Source organism: Olea europaea, unplaced genomic scaffold (assembly GCF_002742605.1).
Source record: "Olea europaea var. sylvestris unplaced genomic scaffold, O_europaea_v1 scaffold239, whole genome shotgun sequence".
Lineage (NCBI taxonomy): Eukaryota > Viridiplantae > Streptophyta > Magnoliopsida > Lamiales > Oleaceae > Olea > Olea europaea.
In genome coordinates, this window is record NW_019242055.1 from 315,552 (window position 1) to 335,275 (window position 19,724).

Below are 19,724 nucleotides of genomic sequence, written 5' to 3' on the forward strand. Positions count from 1 at the left end.
TCAATTTCTATTTTCTAGTTAATACAACAAGTATTCATGATTTATTTTTAGCATTCAGAATTTTTAAAGAAGCTATTTTCCAAAATTTAGAAAAGGGTCTTTTTCTCAGGAAAACAATTTAGCTCTTGGTTGATAGAGATTAAAATTAATTTTTTAATAAATTTTGATAAAAAATTATGAAATGTATAATTAAAAAATTGTATGCCTCATAAAATATGTAATTAAAGTTAGTTGTTGTTTTAACTTAATTTAAAATTTAGATTTTAATCCCGAGCTTAAAAAGGATAAAAAACTGAATAAGAAATATTTGCCTCTCGGGACATAATTCAATGGTGTAAAAAATGGGAGTGAAATAGTCTCAACCTTACTGATAGTCGCAGTGTGAGAATTTGATTTCTGAGATATGAAATTGGACTTTTTGTGGATACCAGTATTCGGGCAATCTCTTGTTCTCTGACCTACTGTGGCGCATTTCATGATTTACCTCCCTCACGATACTTTAGGGAAGGCGAGGGGAGGGGAGGGACGGGACGGGACGGGACGGTGGGACCCCAAGGTTGGATTCAACCCCTTTTTTTTTTTTAACACAAAATTAGAAACAAAAATGGAACCCAGTGCGGTTCAAAAGATCAAAACCCATTAAAGGATTGCACTTTTTCTTATGCAAAATACACGTATTCGGAAAATTCTGAGATTAGTGCAGTGAGTACTGAAACTACAACTATAAGGAATTCTCCTGTTCTTGCTTAATGTTGAAGCTATCGAAGTTGCTTTTCGACTCTACGTATACTTCTTAAGCGCTTCTTCTAATGTTTTTTGCTGGTGCTTTCACTGTTTTCTTGAAAATAAAAAGTAAATGATGTTAACTTGATTTTTTTTCCCTTGTAAAAGTTGGAGAAAAGATTAGGGGTATTTTTCTAACCGGTTGTTGAGAAGCCTTGAGTTAATGGTCTGGTGTCCATTTTTCTGTGTATACGCTGTTAATAGAACCAAGGCCTTCTTCATGGTAAGAATTTATTTTCTTTGAAGGATGCAAAATTTTTGGGAAATTTATGTTGCAATTGTTGTAAGAATAAGGATGGAAATTGAAGGTGTTGGTTATTGGGTTGGGTAGATACCGTAGATTGAAAGGCAATGGGAGGTTGGGAAGTTGAGCTGTTATTGGGGAGTGTGTGGTCAGGGTACCTATTAGTTGAAAAGAACTTGGTTTGAAATAAGGTAGGAGACTGAGCTTACCTAGTACAATATTGCTCTGCCTGGTCAGGCTTTTGGGTTTCGGTTTAATCAATTTGAGCAGCGGCTAATCTAGAGTTTTGGCAGATGTACTAGAATCAACTTCAGAATCCACTCTTCACCAGAATAGGTAGAGTTCACTAGAATTGGGTCACAAGGGTTTTTAAATGTAATTTAGCTGTGAACTAATGAGATCTGTTGGAATTAAGATGGATACCATGCAATTTGAAGTTTCCACTAATAGATGACTTGGAATTCATGTTATCAATTGAATAGGCAAATTTTGGAGAAATGTGGTTGCAAACCACAATTGTTGTACACTTGAACTTTAAAGGAAAGGGAATTGTTTTGCTAAAGCATAGATGTAAAAGGATGAACCACAATCGGTAAAAGTGGTATAATCCGTATAGGCGGTAAAAGAAAGAAGTAAGTTAAGGAGAAACAATTGATTCATATTGTATTATTATTCAAACCTTATCGCATGCTTACAACATTGTAAACATGTTAATAACATGCAAGGTTTGCAGGCTATGTTGTGTTAAACTGTCAAGGTTTGAAAGAAACACAAATACAGCATCAATATAGAGATGCTAAAGCGACATTTTATTTTTTTCTCATGAAATTTCATGTTAAAGTGAAATAGATATTAAAATTTTGAATAAAATTGTTGTGCCCATCAAGTGTTGGAAAATTATCAACACCGAGGTTTGGAGAAGAAACCTAGAGGTGGAAATTCAAGAAGATCAAAACCAATATGAAGGCTTAAATACGAAAATAATTTCGCCGTCCTCAAATGATGTTTACCCCCTCTCCAGATTATACGAGATGCTTCAAGGATTTTATGGCAAACGGTTTGTAGCATTAATCAAGCTTTGTTGCATAAAAATACTAAAGCATAAAATATTTTTCCACCTGAACTTGAAGAACAAAAGAGAGAATTGTTTGAATATGGAAGAAAGGGAGATTGGTCCTTTTTGTAGAATAAAGTATATGTTTACATATGTTTCTCATGTGTTTGCAATGTAGCCATGGAATAAGGCCATACGAAGTCGTGCCAAAAAACAAATGAAAAGCCGCCAAAATTGAATCAAAAACCGCCTTAACGGCTGACTGCTTACCGCATAGGTTCTTCCAAAGTAGGGCCTTTAGGCCCTGCATACCACCATGCAACCACAAGGATAAATGAAAGAAGTAAGTTATGGAGAAACAATTGATTCATATTGTATTATTATTCAAACCTTATTGCATGCTTACAACATTGTAAACATGTTAATAACATGGAAGGTGTGCAGGCTATCTTGTGTTAAACTGTCAAGGTTTGAAAGACACACAAATATAGCATCAATATAGAGATGCCAAAGCGACCTTTTATTTTTTTCTCATGAAATTTCATGTTAAGTGAAATGGATATTAAAATTTTAAACAAAATTGTTGTGCCCATCAAGCCCTGTCGATCAGACCTGTAGGCCTAGGCTGCCTAGCCACCCAACATCATTTACAAAAGTACCTATCTTATAAGCAGTGTTATGCTTTTTCCTTTCATTGTCAGTTTGTCAAGAAGAAAACGGGATTTGTTGAATAATTCTATAGTTTAGTAAAGTGTGGTTCGTGTTTGTTATATATTCTCAGCATCATGAAATTAATTTGTACTGATGTCCCTTTTTGTTGACTGAAAATAGGCAGAAGAGGTTATTTGCAGAAGTTGCTAATGATCATCAATGGTTGAATGGCATGAGTACCCAGGCTGGCCTATTAGCTGCTAAGCAAAATTTTTTGCCAGATGGTATCAAATGATTTTGGCATATGATTCTATGTTTTCTCCCCTTCTCCAGGGAGGTGAAGTTGTCACTAATTTTGTTTTGCTTTTGGTTTATTCAGGGAAATCTGCAGCTAAAATATTTGCACCCTATTCAATTTACAAGGGGAAGGCTGCACTTTCTGCCTCCCCTATTCTTCCGAGATTTAGTAAATTGGAAGCAGTACCTTTGCTGAGATCTTTTTTGTCCCCGACAATATCTTTAGTTTTACAGAGTTGGATGCTTATTATATGCTTTCTTTATTTTTTGTAGTCTGGAGGTTTCAGAGTTGATCGCCGTGGTGTCATTTTTTTTGACGTTCTGGCCTGCTATTGGTGAGCGCAAGTATGATTGGGATAAGAGACAGGTAATCTGTTTTTTTTCTTGGCTAAATATCTAGTCTTTCCTGAATGCCTCTGTGAAGAGTGAAAACAATCCATTCTTACCTGGAGTCTTCTGGAAGGATGTGGCAATCTCGAGGACATTTGTAACTTTTGCTCAAGATGCTTTTTGAAAATTCTTTGCAGTTACCTCAATAATGTACTTGCAAAAGATTCTCTCTCTCTCTCTCTCTCTCTCTCTCATGCACTCACACATTGTAATGCACAGACAAGAACGCTCACATATAGAGGCATGCGTGCATTCACACTCACTTTCCATGGCTTGACTGATTTTTATAATAATATGTTGTAGACCTTTGCTTTGTGGCCACGGAGATTGGATCCCTAATTAGTTTGGGTCCAAAAGATTCCTGTGAATTCTTCCATGACCCATCGATGCTGTCAAGGTTGGTTTTTCTAATTCCTAAACATCTTTCTGTGATCTGCTGTTCAAGTTTTTTTTTTTTTTTTTTTTTTTTTTTTTTTACTAAGGATATCAGTTTGTGGTGAGTTCAATTGTACAGTAATGCAGGTCAAGTTAGGAAGAGCTTATCAATTAAGGTACATGACAACGGTGGTGGCTACTTCATTTCTCTAAGTCAGTCCATTTATTACATACTAATATTCACTATTCTTGATCAAGATGTTTAATTGAATAATCATGACCATCAACGATGAATATTGAGTATAGAGTGGATATTTATTATCCAGATGCACAGCTATGAATACAAATAACTACACAGAAATTTAATGATCTTGATCTGTGTTCTCTAGGCTTCCTGGTATTTGGTCAGTATCTTATATAGCATCTGATGAATACTTGTTATCTTACACGTGCTTTCTTTGCAGATGTTGTCAACAATATCCTCAAAACTAATGATCGGTTTGTTGTCCTTGTCCCTATTTTTTTTTTTTTTTTTACACTAAGAGCTTATCAGTTTGTGGTGAGTTCAATTGTACAGTAATGCAGGTCAAGTTAGGAAGAGCTTATCAATTAAGGTACATGACAACGGTGGTGGCTACTTCATTTCTCTAAGTCAGTCCATTTATTACATACTAATATTCACTATTCTTGATCAAGATGTTTAATTGAATAATCATGACCATCAACGATGAATATTGAGTATAGAGTGGATATTTATTATCCAGATGCACAGCTATGAATACAAATAACTACACAGAAATTTAATGATCTTGATCTGTGTTCTCTAGGCTTCCTGGTATTTGGTCAGTATCTTATATAGCATCTGATGAATACTTGTTATCTTACACGTGCTTTCTTTGCAGATGTTGTCAACAATATCCTCAAAACTAATGATCGGTTTGTTGTCCTTGTCCCTACTGCTGAATTTGCAGTCATGCGAACAGCTTTTAACGTATGGCACTGTATCTTTTATATTTCTCACATTATTTAGCTCCGGTTTGACAACCATTATTTTCAAACTCTTTTTTTTATTACATGCTCATTTTCAACCACACATTCATACAATAAAATATTCTGCATGTAAATTAAAAATTTTTCTTGCTTTTTAACTACACATTCTCTAAAACCACCACCATTCAAAACTCTATTTCTCCATATCATGGTTGTCAAACAGGGGCTTAGTGTAGTACTACTTAATATTCCATGTAAATCGAAATTTTTTCCTTCTTTTTCAATCACTCATTTTTCAAAAAAATACTATTCCAATCATTTTTATTTTCAAAAGATGGAGGCCAAATGAGGAGCAAAATTAGTACTGTTTGTGAGTATCTCGAGGTTGAGGACGAAATGCTAACATATATCTTCGCCATTTCTTGATTATTATAATAATTTTGTAATCTATGAAAGAGAATGCTTGAGTACATTTGTTCTTCAGCAAAAACATGCTTCTTCTAGATATTGAATCAGGCTTGAGTTAAGAATTGTTTGTTAGTCGTGGGTGCATTTGTTCTCCATGAAATGTTTTGAGTTTTCCTTCCAAAAGAAAAGGTTGAGTACATCACAACCAGCTCGAAAAATGCTATCCTTGTAATCAATGGTGTGAATAGAAATGAAAATATGATCAAAAATGCTATCTGTACATCATTTTTTTTACATCAATTTTCACACTTCCTCACAAAGGTGGGGTTCACGATTATTTTAATCGTGGACCCTAATCGTGGTCCCCACCAACTTGCATGTCTGTGTGCTGTGAATAAAGGTGTGTAAAAAAGTGTACTTGTAGAATGGTTCAAATATGATAGATGCTTCTAGTGGTGAACGTGAAGATAAGGTCATTGCCTTGTTTGGTGGTACCTTTTGATTTGAATCATGCTACATGTATACCTTGTTTGACACTCATGTGAGTTAGCAAAATTCTATGACAACACTTTTTCCAAACAACAGCCAGATTTTTGACACATAGGCGAGTGTCAAACAAGGTGTAAGCCCCTTGTGTGCGCCTAATTTAATTCTTTTGATTTTGCCTTCCTGACATCATCTGCTAAAACATGAAAAATCATTTACTTGATTGATGTAATTCATGTGCAAGTTTTTATTATTTCGATCATATAGTTTTTTCCATGTTTTTGCTGCAGTTTGCATTGCCTCACATCATGGGATGGGACCAGTACACCAATCAGCCTCCTAAAAGCATCGATGAGAATAGACCAGAGTTTGCTTCAGAGTTTATGGCGATTGAGCGGGATAGATGAAGTTCTGTTATGTGTCTGTCATCTCCAGTAAGACAACCATGCTGTGTTTTTACCAATTAATGAACTTGCTGTTTTGGCCGCAAATTAATTGTCTTTTAGGCTATGTAATTGTTCTTGATTTTGAAAATGCTCACAAACTTGTGTCAAAATGCTTGATGAGTCCTTCACTACACCCATGATGGTTGTCACTACACCCATGATGGTTGTCGTTCAAGTACATTGTTTGCTGTCACTTAAGAATGGAGTTGGGCACCGTGTGTTATTCTGTGCGCAATATATGTAATGTCGTTTTTACTAGTTTGGCTACATTATGCATGCTCAAGGCTGGTTTTTGCGCGAAGGAAAGAGGTATACCAACATATATAATCACGCCCGAAGAAGTTCGGAGTAAACTAATTTTCTTTGACTTAAGATTCGTTTCACATGGCTTTTGAAAAAGGCGAAAGGAATTTTTGAAATTCAAAAGCTGCTTTTGAGCCCTTTTGGTTAGTTTTATGAAAGTATTTTTGGTATTTATAGGAGCTTTCAAAGGAAATTGATCCAAATGTGATTTTTTTCCTAAAAGTGCTTTTGGAATAAAAAATGCTTTTAAAAATTAGTTTTCAAACAAAAATTAAAGTAAACTTTCTTCAAAACTCTTTTATAGGAACCAAAAGCAAAATCAAAAATCATGTCAAACAGCCTCTTCTACAGCTACACAGTATACATAAAAGAGAAAATTACCTTCAACTTGGGCTTTTTGCTTTGAAATGGTTGATTACTCCATTGTTACTCATGCTTGATGCTACTTGACTGATGCAGCTATATTTCTACGTTCAATTTTGCTAAAACCACATCTTATCAAATCCTTCAAGTTCTTGTTTTGAAGCAACAAACTACCCCGGCATGCTTTATTTCCCAGTTTTTGAAATAGCAAACTACTACTCGGGCATGCTTTATTTCCTAGTTTTTGCTTCAAAGAGATTACAATGACAATATCATCTATAAATTTCAGGATATAATGGACAAGAAAATTGATATGTAAATGAAGCATGCAATGTGTGAAGCCAATCACTGTGCCTCCAAACTCTTCCTTGAAACCATACCCATGTATGCTTGGGTAAAAATATGATAACTGTAAAATAGATAGTGGAAAGATGATGCCATAACCTGAAATTTGAAGCTCATACCTTTTAGATATACATAAAGCACTTTGTTCATCAAGATATGGCCAGCTGTATACAAAGGAGACTTTTTTGCCAAACAAAGCTTTATAATCTTGAAATGGAATCTCTAGCTTCCATTCAAGATGATTAGAGCATCTCCAATCGTGGTATAAAATATATCTAAATTATGATTTAGATCTTCAAAGCAGCCAAAAACCTCTCCAATGTAGAGATGCAAAAAAAATGCAATTTGTATTTACATCCACAAGAGCCCAAAAGTAGATTTAGATCTTTCCATTGGAGCAAAATGAATTCATTGGAATGTAAATGAGGATGCAAAAGTAATTTTAGAAATACCAATTTACACATAATTGTACACCACAATTGGAGATGCTCTTATAAAGCTCAAAGTCAGACTACTTAACGAATGCACTTCACACCACCGCATATTCCTAACCAAATTGCAAGTAACACAAGACACACTAGAGCATCAATGGCAAGAACAATCCGCACTAGGCGACACCACTTCTTTTGCAAGTTTTGAGAGCTAGACCTTCTCCTCATTGATCCAATATCCTTTTGTAATGAGACTGGAGCAACTGTTGAACCTTGGTCGTTAAAGTCCATAGCTCCTGGATCAACCTTGACTCTATCTGTAGATCTTCGATGTTCCTCCAATTCAATATGTCTCATAGCAATTATATGTTCTTTCATTTGCTTTCTCTCTTGCTTGCTCGGCTTTCCCAGTAAAGGGGCTTTTGTAGAAGTACTGGTCTCTATCTGACCATTGGCATTGTTACATGGCGAAGGAGAGAGCTCCTTAGTCTCATCCGGCCACTTAGACCCTGTAACTGAGAGTTGCTCCAATGAGGCAACCATTCGTTGAATAGCGGGCACCAATTGTTCTTGTAAACACACAGAACTCAGATTAGACATACTCCTATTTGAACCTCTTTTTGCCAACTTCCTAAATTCATCCTTCAAATTTTCTAGAAACCGAAGAACTCCCCTGTTGCCAAGACTCTCATTCACTATAGCAAAATACACATAGCCATCCTCCATCAAGAACCCAAAGGTTTTCTTCTCCATGGTCTGAAAATACCATCTGTGATAGGGAGGAGTCATCTCCAAACACAATGCAGCCAAGTTCTCAGTCTCATGGTCTGCACCATTATATGCGTACAAAACTCGACCACCCTTCGATACACAGCAATAATAAACAATATTTTGAAATGAACCCATATGCAAAAATGCCAAAACTAATCTCAATATCCACAAACTGAATACAACTCCTGCCAAATAAGAGCTAATCAAATCGCTACCAACCAATTTGGGAAATTTACAAATCTAAGCAATCAATATTTGGCAGAAGTATGAAAAAAAAATTAATTAACGAGGCAAACACCAAGAAAAGGAAATAGGAGAACAATTTCTCAACTAAATATTGAAACTCAAGAAAGATGCCTTTCATTAAAACTCCCAAATTCAAAGGACCGACAAGTCAATAATTCAAAAAACAAACCCAAAAATCTTGGATAAGATAAGATGATGTGCAATAGCACTGTAGTAGTAGTCTCTGGTCAACGACAAGGCAGAAAAGCAAGATTTGAAGTTTACCTGGTAAAGATTTAGAAAATTAGAGTTTTCTACAAACTGGAACTTCCACAGCACGACTGAAATGAGAGAGAAAAAGGGAAGGGTGGACTGAAACAACAGGATCTACTGATGATTACTTGATACCGTAATGGTGATTCCTGATTGGTGAATGATGGTCGACTCAGTTCGTGGTCTTAATTTTACCATCGACGATTTCTTCTACAAATTAGAAAAAGAAATATCGAAGAATCGGTTACCCAATATATTGCCTTTAGTTTCAAGAGAAAATTGCGGCAGCGATCCCTAACCTTTCACTTTTTTACAAATTTTGCCCTAATGTTTACCGTGCCACCCATGAACCTTTCAAAAATATGTACCTGTGGTCCAAACAGACGAAAAACATCCATTTTATCGTTAATTGACTAGAAAAGTCAAAATTTGACCAATTTGGTCCAAACTAAAAAAGAGCATAATAATACTTTGTATTTTTCTAAATATTAACAATTAAAATAGAAACAAGAGAAAAGTAAAAAAATCTACTACCAACCCCAAACCCTACCCCCAAATCCATCATCGATGTCATCTCCTTCATCTCTTCACCAGAAAACACCATCACAACCAGCCACCCCCACCACAACCTCTATTCTCTGTCCATGCTTGCTCGAAATATGTACTGTAATTTTCGCAAGAAAAATCACTGTCTACGCCTATATATGAAAGAGTACCCAATGCTAAAATCACACTAGGGACAATAACAATGATCCTCTCTGATCATGGCAGTGTGCTTCTATAAATTATATCACCACACTCCATAACTGTATTGGGAAGTCCTACCCCAATACCCAAAAAAAGTTCATGAATGAAATTGACTACCTACCTGTCCAACTACTGTACCAGTGGCAATGGTAGCCATTGGAGATTATGAATCAATAGTTTGCTCCAAAATTAGTTTGGAACAAAAGGAAAGTCTTCAGAAACTTTTAGTTGTTTGAATAATTGATGGTAGATTTGGATTTACAGCTTTGTTTGATGTTACAAGGGTATCAATAGGTGCATATTGAGGTGCTTGGTTGACTTGGAAGGTGGGTTTGGCATGGATGTCTTCGTAGGTGATGATTCCATCCATTTTTTGGTGTGTGACAGCCTATTTTGGGTCGAATTTTTGGGCAAATCCACCAGAGTTGTGGCTGGTGGCTGGGTAGGTTGTAAAAAAGGAAGTGAAGACTTTCCAATGATATGGATATTCGGTGATTTGGACGATAGTTGGTTAGTATTTAAGTGATTCAAAGTAGGCCCAAATATGGTTGTGGTTGTAGTGGTGGTTGTGATTGGTGGTGGTGGCGACGACGGTGAATTTTTTGATTTTGGGTTCGATTTTGGGGTTGGGGAGGGTGAAGAAGATTAGTTTGATTTTTTTATTTTTTTTAATTTTTTATGTACTTTTATTGAAAATATAAAGTTATTATGAGATTGACTAAAATGCCCCTACTTAAAATAGTTAAAATATCCAATTTTTATATATTCCAGGTCAACTAACGGTCAAATGAACAGTTTTTATCCATTTAGACCCCAAATGTATATTTTTGAAAGGTTTGAGACTATAGCTGGTACAAAATGAAAGTTAGGGTAAAGTTTGCAAAAAAAATAAAAAGTTAGGGACCACTGCTAATTTCTACTTGTTTCAAATTAGTCCAACTTTCTCAACAATCTATTGCCTTGGTTTAAAATAATCCAACTTTCTCAATAGGAGTGGGCGCGGTTCGATTTGGCCGATTCAAAGAAAATAGAACCGAATCGAATACCAATGAGAATTTTAGAAATGGAACCATTGGTTCCATAGCTAACTATGGAACCGAACCAATCAGTTCCAATTCGGTCCGGTCCGATTCTATACATTGAAAATGTCAAAATAAAATGTTCACAAATAAAAGTCTAAAAATGCTACCAACGTGATACTTTTAACAAAATATAGAAGAATCGAACATATTATTCAAAAATTTATTTACGTATAGATTTACAAAGTGAAAACAAAATAAAAATTATGTAACCAAAGTAAAAACAAAATAAAAATTTCGCATCTTATAAATAAAATTATATATTGTAAATAAATTTATTTAGGTATAGATTTACCCAATATTCTAATTTGGTTTGAAAATCAATTAATCAAGGAATTATAAGAAAAGACAAGGAAAGAATCAAAGAGAAAAAAGAAAGTGCTCGAGTCTAAAATTAAGAAAGAACACGATTATTTTTTATAAAAGTGTTGGAGATTGAGTCATATATTTTACCCAAAAAAAAAATTCAATGAGAACTGTCTGGTTCTCGTAGTTCCGATACTAGAAACGAGAACCGGACCAGAACCGATCAGTTCTTAAAAATTTGTCCCGAAATCAAAATGTTTTTTAGAAGATCCGAAACCGAACCGACTAGTTCTAAACGATTCCATCGGTTCTGAAAAAAATGCCCACTCCTATTTCTCAATAAGAGAAAATGACCAGATCTTTGTTAAGCCCATGTTTTGAGTAGAATAAATAGGATTTTTTGGGCCTGTTTGGCATGGCTTAGTCAAAAAGAGCTTTTGAGATCCAAAATCTATTTTTTAACTTGTTTAAATAATTTTACGAAAGTATTTTTGGTAGTTAGAATAGCTTTTAACAAAAATCGATCTAATGTGACTTCCTTTAAAAACACTTTTGAAAAAAGTAAAAAATAATTTTTCAAACAAAATTTAATGTAGCTTCCTTTAAAAAATCTTCTGTAGAAAGCAAAAGTCATGTCAAATGACCTATTAATAGGTTTCGATAAAAGTAAAATAAAATGTGTGGTAGAAAAATTTTGAATCCCATGAAATGCTAGTTAAAATTAATCGTTGATTTTGACTTAAGTTTTTCATCAACTTTTTAGATCTACATCAAACAGGGACTAAAACATCACATGATACTCAAATATTCAACTTTATAAAGTTAGTTTTACTTTTAAATAAATTTGACGTCAAAAATTTGAAATGAGACATATTTTTTGTAAGGTTGCATGACAATTTAAAGAAGATTTAAACTAATCCTATAATTAGTGTAACAATATCGAAAAGTTAGGGATAAATTTGGTCTTTTTTATAATATGAGGACCAACATGTTACTAGAACATAGATTGGGGAGCAATGATCCAAGTTTCTTTAACATTATCACTACAAAACTCATATGTGTTGGGAATCTACTTATACATGCACAGCGAAATTTAAAATAATTTTCGATTCCCATCAAGAATCGCCTTTGTGTTTAGATAGAAATTGTGATAAGAATTGTACCTTTGAAGAATTCTGCAATCATTTTGCTTTTCTTTTGGTTCCATCAACCTTGATTCGCCATCACAGCTGTCCAATTGTCCAGCCTCCAACGGTGATCCACACAGAGAATAAGATTGCAGCTTTTAGGGTTTTCTCTTGTGCCAGCAAAAATAATGAAAACCATATAGACCTCAAACCCTAACTATGTATTTATATAAACTCAAACGGGCTCGGTTCGGTCCGGTCCGATCCAATATTTAATTAATCAAATTAATTAAACCCGGTCCGTGAATTAATTAATCCAATTAATTAATTCGGGAATATAAATAACAAATCCAATTAATTAATTTATCCAACGATTGTTAAATTAACCAATTGGCAATTTGCAATCTTCCAATTCTCTTTTGTGTGCGACCCATTAGGTACCCGACCACGATGCCTAACGACGTGAAATATTATTTTGATCTAATCAAAATTGATAAATTAAAACACCCTTTTAATTTATCGTCAATTCACACTCGCCGTCCCTGATTGACATCTAGCAATGTGTCAGGGCAATACATGTGACGGGAAATGTCACGTGGTATGACAAAATCAAATTCTTTCGTTTACCGTGAAACTATAATCCCTTCGTCAATATGATCCGATCAATTACGAGATGTGGAATTGTGTCAATCTCGATCATCGATCATATCTTTCACTCCACTATTAAGTCAATATAAGTCAAAAACTCATTTTCGACTTATGACTACACCTTGACCAAGGATTTCGTTATCGACTTAATTGAATGAAACGCAGATCATAATCTCTTACTATCTAAAAGTGACGAATCCTTTATTGATCAATCACAACCTTCATACGATTCTTGACGTACCGGAACGATGTCGTATTAGCGGCCCTTTTCAGAGCAACATCCAACACCGCCAAAGTATGACTGTCCTCATATAAGGAACCATGACGACCTCAAGTCAAAGGACCAATTCCACTACTGAACGTTAGAAATTAACCACTGACACTCAAATAGTTATCCATGTGAAATCTCTCGACGGGTCTCCAACGTTTTGTTCTATAACAAAATATCAACGTGTTCATTTAAGTGTCTCCACACTTTAGCTTGTGAGATCAGCTACTTACTTCACAAGTAAGAAATGCCACACGTGATGGTCTATCCGTAATAACGATATATGTATCTCGTTATTACTTACGACCACGGATTATTTAAGATTCAATCAGATGTAATTTGTATCTCACAATCACAACTCCTTGTAATTAACAAATTACAAAGATTTAAATCTACGGACTCTATTATTTATTTAATTGTCTATTAATTAAATAATAGATCTGTCGTTTAATTGCATTAATTATATATATATATATATAAGTATTTATGTCCAAAGTTGATTGGAGTTAGGGCATAATACTTACAAAATCCCACTGCACTAGATTCAATCACTTATGTATCAAATATCATAAGTCTACATGACGATCATGTTTATACTACGACAACTCTTTGTCAGTGGATCTGCAATATTATTAAATGTGGAAATTTGCTCTTCTCTTTACGTCATTTCTATGTATTTATCTCTTTGATGAGATTATACCGCCTTGATACATGTTTGGATCATTAATGAGACCTTAATTCCTTTACTTTCGCAATGGCTCTATTGTTATCACAATACTATTGTATGTGATCAACAATATCAGGAACTACTCCAAGTTCATTTATGAACATCATGATCCATATTGCAACTCTTTGCCACTTCTGAAGTATCCATGTATTAGGTTTCTACTATTGAATCAACGGTTGCTTCACGTTTGGAACCTTTCCAACATACCGCTTAAGAGTAAACCAATTTCTCCATAAGAAATCTTCTCAAGATTTCATCTATGTAAATTGGGATGAGTTAAACAATCTTCTAAATCTACCTCTATAAATCAAGTTGCTTATCCCATTTCGTTTATGAATAAATCATTTAACAACCATTATTTCAACGATTGAAACATAGGGATAGCGTTTTCTATAATATTAGGAACACGACAACGCTCCCACTATCTTCTTGTAAATATACAATTCGTCTTCAAATTTGATAAAATCAAACACTTTGACTTTTTCCATCAAATCGAAGATTTCAGCTCCATAGAGACTTATCTTAACCTTTAGTTACGATATGCAACTGTTGCAAATAAAACCCGAATGGACTTCAGCAAGGTCACAGGAGAAAAGTTTCACCAAGGTCAACACTTAACATTTGCTTCTAGCCTTACTTTGTATATATGGATATCCACTTCCACATCGACATTTCCCATGTAAACTATTTACAAAACCTTATGGGTTTTATTTCATCAGAAGGCTTAACCAAGGTCCAAACCTTGTTCACATACGCCAAGTTCATCTCGAGTATCATGACCTCATGCTGTCTCTTTTAAGTCAACACTTGACTTTATTTTGTTGCAACTAGCAGGTTTATTGTCCTGGATCACTAATACCTGATTAATGATCATGGATTCGCACCTTCTTGAAGGTCGAATGATCCTACAAATTCACATAGAGCTATCATGTCCTCATGAGTCTTTACCTCCTGATCCAAAGTATGTCTCATATCAGATATGGGATCAAACCCGGATTTATCTACTCGATTAACTATATTTGTGGACTCTTGAACTCTTTCAAATTCTATTTTACTCCCACTGTCTTCTCCAAGAGTAAACATTTTCTCTAAGAAGACGATATGTCGTGAGACGAAGACTTTCTTCATGATAATAGAATTTATATTCAAATGTCTCATTTGAATATCCCACAAATATGTATTTATCGAATTCGGTCTCAAACTTATCCGATTTAAGGCGCTTCAAATAAGCGTCATGGCCCCAAACTTTCATATAAGATAAATTGGGACTATTGTCTTTCCATAACTCGTATGGAGTTCTGTTAACCAATTTATATGAGACATGGTTTAGTGTGTTGCACACTGCAATCAATGCATGACCTCAAAAAAATTTTGAGAAATTTGCATGGCTTGTTATTAATCGCATTATATATAATAATTAATGATTCCTCCTTTTAGATACACCACCTTGCTGCAGTGTATATGAAGGAGTTCACTGCATGAGAATCTCATTCTCTCTTAGATAATCTAAATTTTATCTTTAAGATACTCTCACTTGATCAAATCTTAATGTGTGGGTATCTTTACCTATTTGTTTCTCTAATTCTAGTGTGAATCCCTTGAACTTTTCAAGAATTTCATGTTTGAGTTTTCATCAAGTATACATGATCATTGATGAAATAAGAGAAACATTACCTGGCATCTTTTGACATGAGTCCATATGCATCACTATGCATTAGACTAGTAATTATGCTGACCTTTCTTCTTTTCAAATAACAGAAGATTTGATCATTGTACCAGACATGCATAATTTGTACTTGTCAAAATCAGTTAATCCTAAGTATACATCTCTATGTAACTTTGGAATTACTTTTTATCCATATGACAAAGTCTGTCATGCCAGATCTCGGTAATAATTAGATTATCGCATTTATGCCTTAAAATTTCTATACTCATTATAGAATCCTTAGTATTTAGAATACAAATGTTATTTTATAACTTACCACAACTATTAAGATCTTAATCAAGATATGCAGGAACAACAATTGTCCTTAACATTAAAATGTTTCATGTCTGAACATGAAATTCATTTTAATGTTCTAACTATGGTGAGTACAAAGCAACATTTCTCTAATTCCATTACTAAGTCAAAGGGCAACGGTAAAAAGTATGCTCCTACAGGCAATGCAGCAACATTTGCTCATTTCCATCATGTAGGTTAACTTCTTCCTTTCGCAGTAGTATACTTCTATTTAGTTTCTTCATATTTGTATAAATATGGGATTTACATCTGGTATCAGATACCTAAGAAACTTGTGAAGTAGACATAAGCCATACAATATTCCTTCTAATAAGCTTTCATTCTATAATGAAACCAAGGGTCATTATATTTGGTATTGTCCTTTGTTTACACTGTCTTGACCATATTGGACGCTTTCACAACGCCCCTTCCTCTTAATATTTTTAGAGGAATCAATGACTTGCCCATTACTAACTACGATGTTGCGCTTAACAGTCTTAAGCATATTAAGCAACTCAATAATTGTGCATTCAAGTTTATTCACGTTAAATTCATAATTAGTTATGAATAGCTTTCTCTGACAAAGATTGCAGAACCAAGTCACTACTTAGTGGTTTGTAATTGAACTCAATTGAGACATTTCTCAACGCCAATCATTTTCAGTGTCTAAGTATCGATTGAAGATTACTCTGTCATTTTGCACCCGTATAGTTGTTCGGAAGTCTCATATCCTTCCACACATGATTATTATCATACAACCCTTTGTAATGAAGAATTATGTGTCAACATCTATACTCTCAAGTCGCTTTTGTAACTCAGTGACATAATTGCAAGTATCACATACGTTGCAGTTCTATTATCATCACTGCGTTTACTATAGTAGCCACCTCTTCTTTAATCGAGTCATCACCAGGTGTCTCTGGAAAGGGTTACTCAAGGACGTGACCAATTTTCTCATGCATAAGAACAATTCTCAGATTACAGTGTCAATTAAGAAAATATAGTTTGGTTGTTGGCATCTAGTATGCCATTCAAAACATATGGTTACTCAGATTCAATAAATATAAATGACAAAAAGGAAAGAATAATATATAAAATGCATCAATTAATTTAATATGGTCTTTTATTAAATTAATTATGCTCCCACTGTTTAAATAAAATTTATGACCCTCTCATATAAATTTATGGAGTCCATGCTTGACTCCCAGTGTGTTGGGATCCCATCTATTATATTAAGACCTTAAGTGCACTCAACAAGCCCTAATATAATATTTGAGTATATACTATTATCAATTGTATCTCCATACAACTCCCAGATCATTAAGCTGACAACTCTTTGTTTTCACACATCTTATGTGTTAGCTTAACATGCCTATAAAATTTATCTCCTTGAGTGTACTCAACAAAAGATAAATTTTAGTTAAGTCAAACCCATCATTCAAAAATATCAAATATTTCATAGTGTCAAACATATCCCTAATGGACCAGCTTTGAGTGTACTCAACAAGTTGAGACGATTTGGGACTCTGATTTTTCACTATAATGATGGAAGGCAATTATAAATGTGACTTAATATTTTATGGAGGGATTTTGCATTCATGAGTCTCATCAACAACAATACAATCATATATATATTATTATTATACATCTACAATGCAAATATATATATAACATAATATAATAGTGTGGACGATAATGGACTTTTACTATCTAGTCTTTCCGAGCCATAAGGAAGACTAGTTGGTCAATTCCTAGGGGGTATAGCATTAAACAGTGTCAATGCACCATCTCCATGGTCTCCACATTTTCTTGTCTCTTCAATTAGTCCAATTCCAACATGTATCCTATACTAGTTGGCACGCAGACCTAAATGAAATTGGACTCGTAGGCCCATAGTAACAATAATAATAATGGACTCGCAGGTCCAAAATAATAACAATAATAACAGGCTCGCAGGCCCATAAAACGACAAAAATAAAAATTAACCATTCAACACATCCATATGATCGAGTCCATAATCGTCCACTAATAATACATTCATCACATAAATGTATACCTATATAATATCTAATATTATATGCAAATAAGTTTCAAGTTTCTAGCAATTAAGTCGTCTAAACTCTTTTAGACAAATGGATCGGAATAATTAAATAATTAATTAATCATATTAATCGATTATTTAATAAGCGGGAATATTTAATTAAAATCAAATTTTAATTAAATAACAAATTAGAATCCAACTCTAATTCAACAATTATATGGCGGGATTATTTAATTAAAATCAAATCTTAATTAAATATCAAATTAGAGTCAAACTCTAATTTCAAAATGTAAAGCAGTTGAATTTAATTAAAATCAAATTTTAATCAAATAAAATATTAGAGTCTAACTCTAATTCCAATAATTAAGGGCGAATTAATTTAATTAAAATCAAAATTTTAATTAAATACCAAATTAGAGTTCAACTCTAATTCCAAGAAGAAATTTAGGACGAGTCAATTTAATTAAAATCAAAATTTTAATTAAATACCAAATTAAAGTCCAACTCTAATTCCAAGATCTTAGGGCGAAATGTTAATTAAAATCAAATTTTAATTAAACACAAATTGGAGTCTAATTCTAATCTTAAATAAAATTTTGGGGCAACACAATTTAATTAAAATCAAATTTTATTTAAATGTCTTATTAGAATCAAATTCTAATTTCAAAATATAATCGTGTGAATAAATAATTAAAATCAAATTTCAATCAAGTATTAAATTAGAGTCCAACTCTAATTTAAATTGAATTAATATTTTAATTTAAGATGAAACTCCTAAATAAAATAAAATTCAATTTAGGGTCAAATTTAATATTTCAATTAAAATCATATTTTAACGAAAATATAAAAAATCGTCAATTTAAATTAAAATTTTAAACGGGTCCAATTTGAAATTTTAGGTCAAACACATTTAAAAACAAATTTAAAACCATTTTGAAATTAAATTCAAAACTACCTTTTCAAAATTGCAAATTGACCCTAGTTTAAAATTTCCAACAGAGTCCCTTAATTTCATAAATTACGAAACAGGTCCTTTTTCAAAAATTGCAAACTGAACCCATATTCCATAATTGCAACCAGGGGTGTGAAATTTCCAAAATTGCAATTGAGGCCCCCGTCTCCCCCCGATTTCTGAAAACCCTAAAAAAAAAAAAAAAAAATTTCTCTTGGCTGGCGGCGCCGATAATGGCGCCGTCCCAATAGCCCCTACGGCCCGCAGCGCTCGCTGCTTTGGCAGCGCGCGGCAGCACCATGCTGCCGTGCTCCCTGCTGCGCGCCCAGCTGTACCGACGGCAATAATTGCCGTCGGCTCCACCTCTGCCCCCGCCACTGATACAAAGCCGGCAGAAACCAAAAAAATGATCCAATATTTTTATTTTTTTTATTAATTCGAAAATCAAATTTTCAAATTGCTAGAAAACAAGAAAAATATGTACAATCAACATTTGATTATTCAATCATGCAAATCAATTCCTAACAAACACAAAGTAGGCTCTGATACCATTGTTGGAAATCTACTTATACATGCACAGCGAAATTTAAAATAATTTTCGATTCCCACCAAGAATCGCCTTTGTGTTTAGATAGAAATTGTGATAAGGATTGTACCTTTGAAGAATTCTGCAATCCTTTTGCTTTTCTTTTAGTTCCATCAACCTTGATTCTCCACCACAGTTGTCCAATTGTCCAGCCTCCAATGGTGATTCACACAGAGAATAAGATTGCAGCTTCTAGGGTTTTCTCTTGTGCCAGCAAAAATAATGAAAACCATATGAATCTCAAACCCTAGTTATGTATTTATATAAACCCAAACGGGTTCGGCCCGGTCCGGTCCAATATTTAATTAATTCAATTAATTAAACCCGGTCCGTGAATTAATTAATCCAATTAATTAATTCGGAAATATAAATAACAAATTCAATTAATTAATTTATCCAACGATTATTA

At 33.9% G+C, this 19,724-nt stretch overlaps 2 protein-coding genes across 4 annotated transcripts; one reads left to right on the forward strand and one right to left on the reverse strand.

The window, feature by feature from the left end:
- The first annotated feature begins 2,902 nt into the window (after positions 1-2,902).
- LOC111381912 (single-stranded DNA-binding protein WHY2, mitochondrial-like) lies at positions 2,903-6,382 on the forward strand. 2 transcript variants are annotated; one of them, XM_023005759.1, is made up of 6 exons: positions 2,903-3,016; positions 3,112-3,396; positions 3,723-3,816; positions 3,934-4,007; positions 4,697-4,785; positions 5,969-6,382. In XM_023005759.1, exons 3-6 carry the CDS (start codon positions 3,806-3,808, stop codon positions 6,083-6,085), a joined length of 291 nt encoding a protein of 96 aa, XP_022861527.1. In that variant the 5' UTR covers positions 2,903-3,016; positions 3,112-3,396; positions 3,723-3,805; the 3' UTR covers positions 6,086-6,382. The 2 variants fall into 2 exon arrangements, with proteins under 2 accessions (XP_022861527.1, XP_022861528.1); XM_023005760.1 differs by lacking the exons at positions 2,903-3,016; positions 3,112-3,396 and having other exon boundaries at positions 3,403-3,816.
- An 829-nt stretch (positions 6,383-7,211) lies between these two features.
- Positions 7,212-9,059, reverse strand: LOC111381896 (phytolongin Phyl1.1-like). Of its 2 annotated transcripts, none has more exons than XM_023005741.1 (2): positions 8,848-9,059; positions 7,212-8,427 (listed from the first exon to the last, which is right to left on the reverse strand). In XM_023005741.1, exon 2 carries the CDS (start codon positions 8,353-8,355, stop codon positions 7,651-7,653), a length of 705 nt encoding a protein of 234 aa, XP_022861509.1. In that variant the 5' UTR covers positions 8,356-8,427; positions 8,848-9,059; the 3' UTR covers positions 7,212-7,650. The 2 variants fall into 2 exon arrangements, with proteins under 2 accessions (XP_022861509.1, XP_022861508.1); XM_023005740.1 differs by having other exon boundaries at positions 7,212-8,522.
- Positions 9,060-19,724: the final 10,665 nt, after the last annotated feature.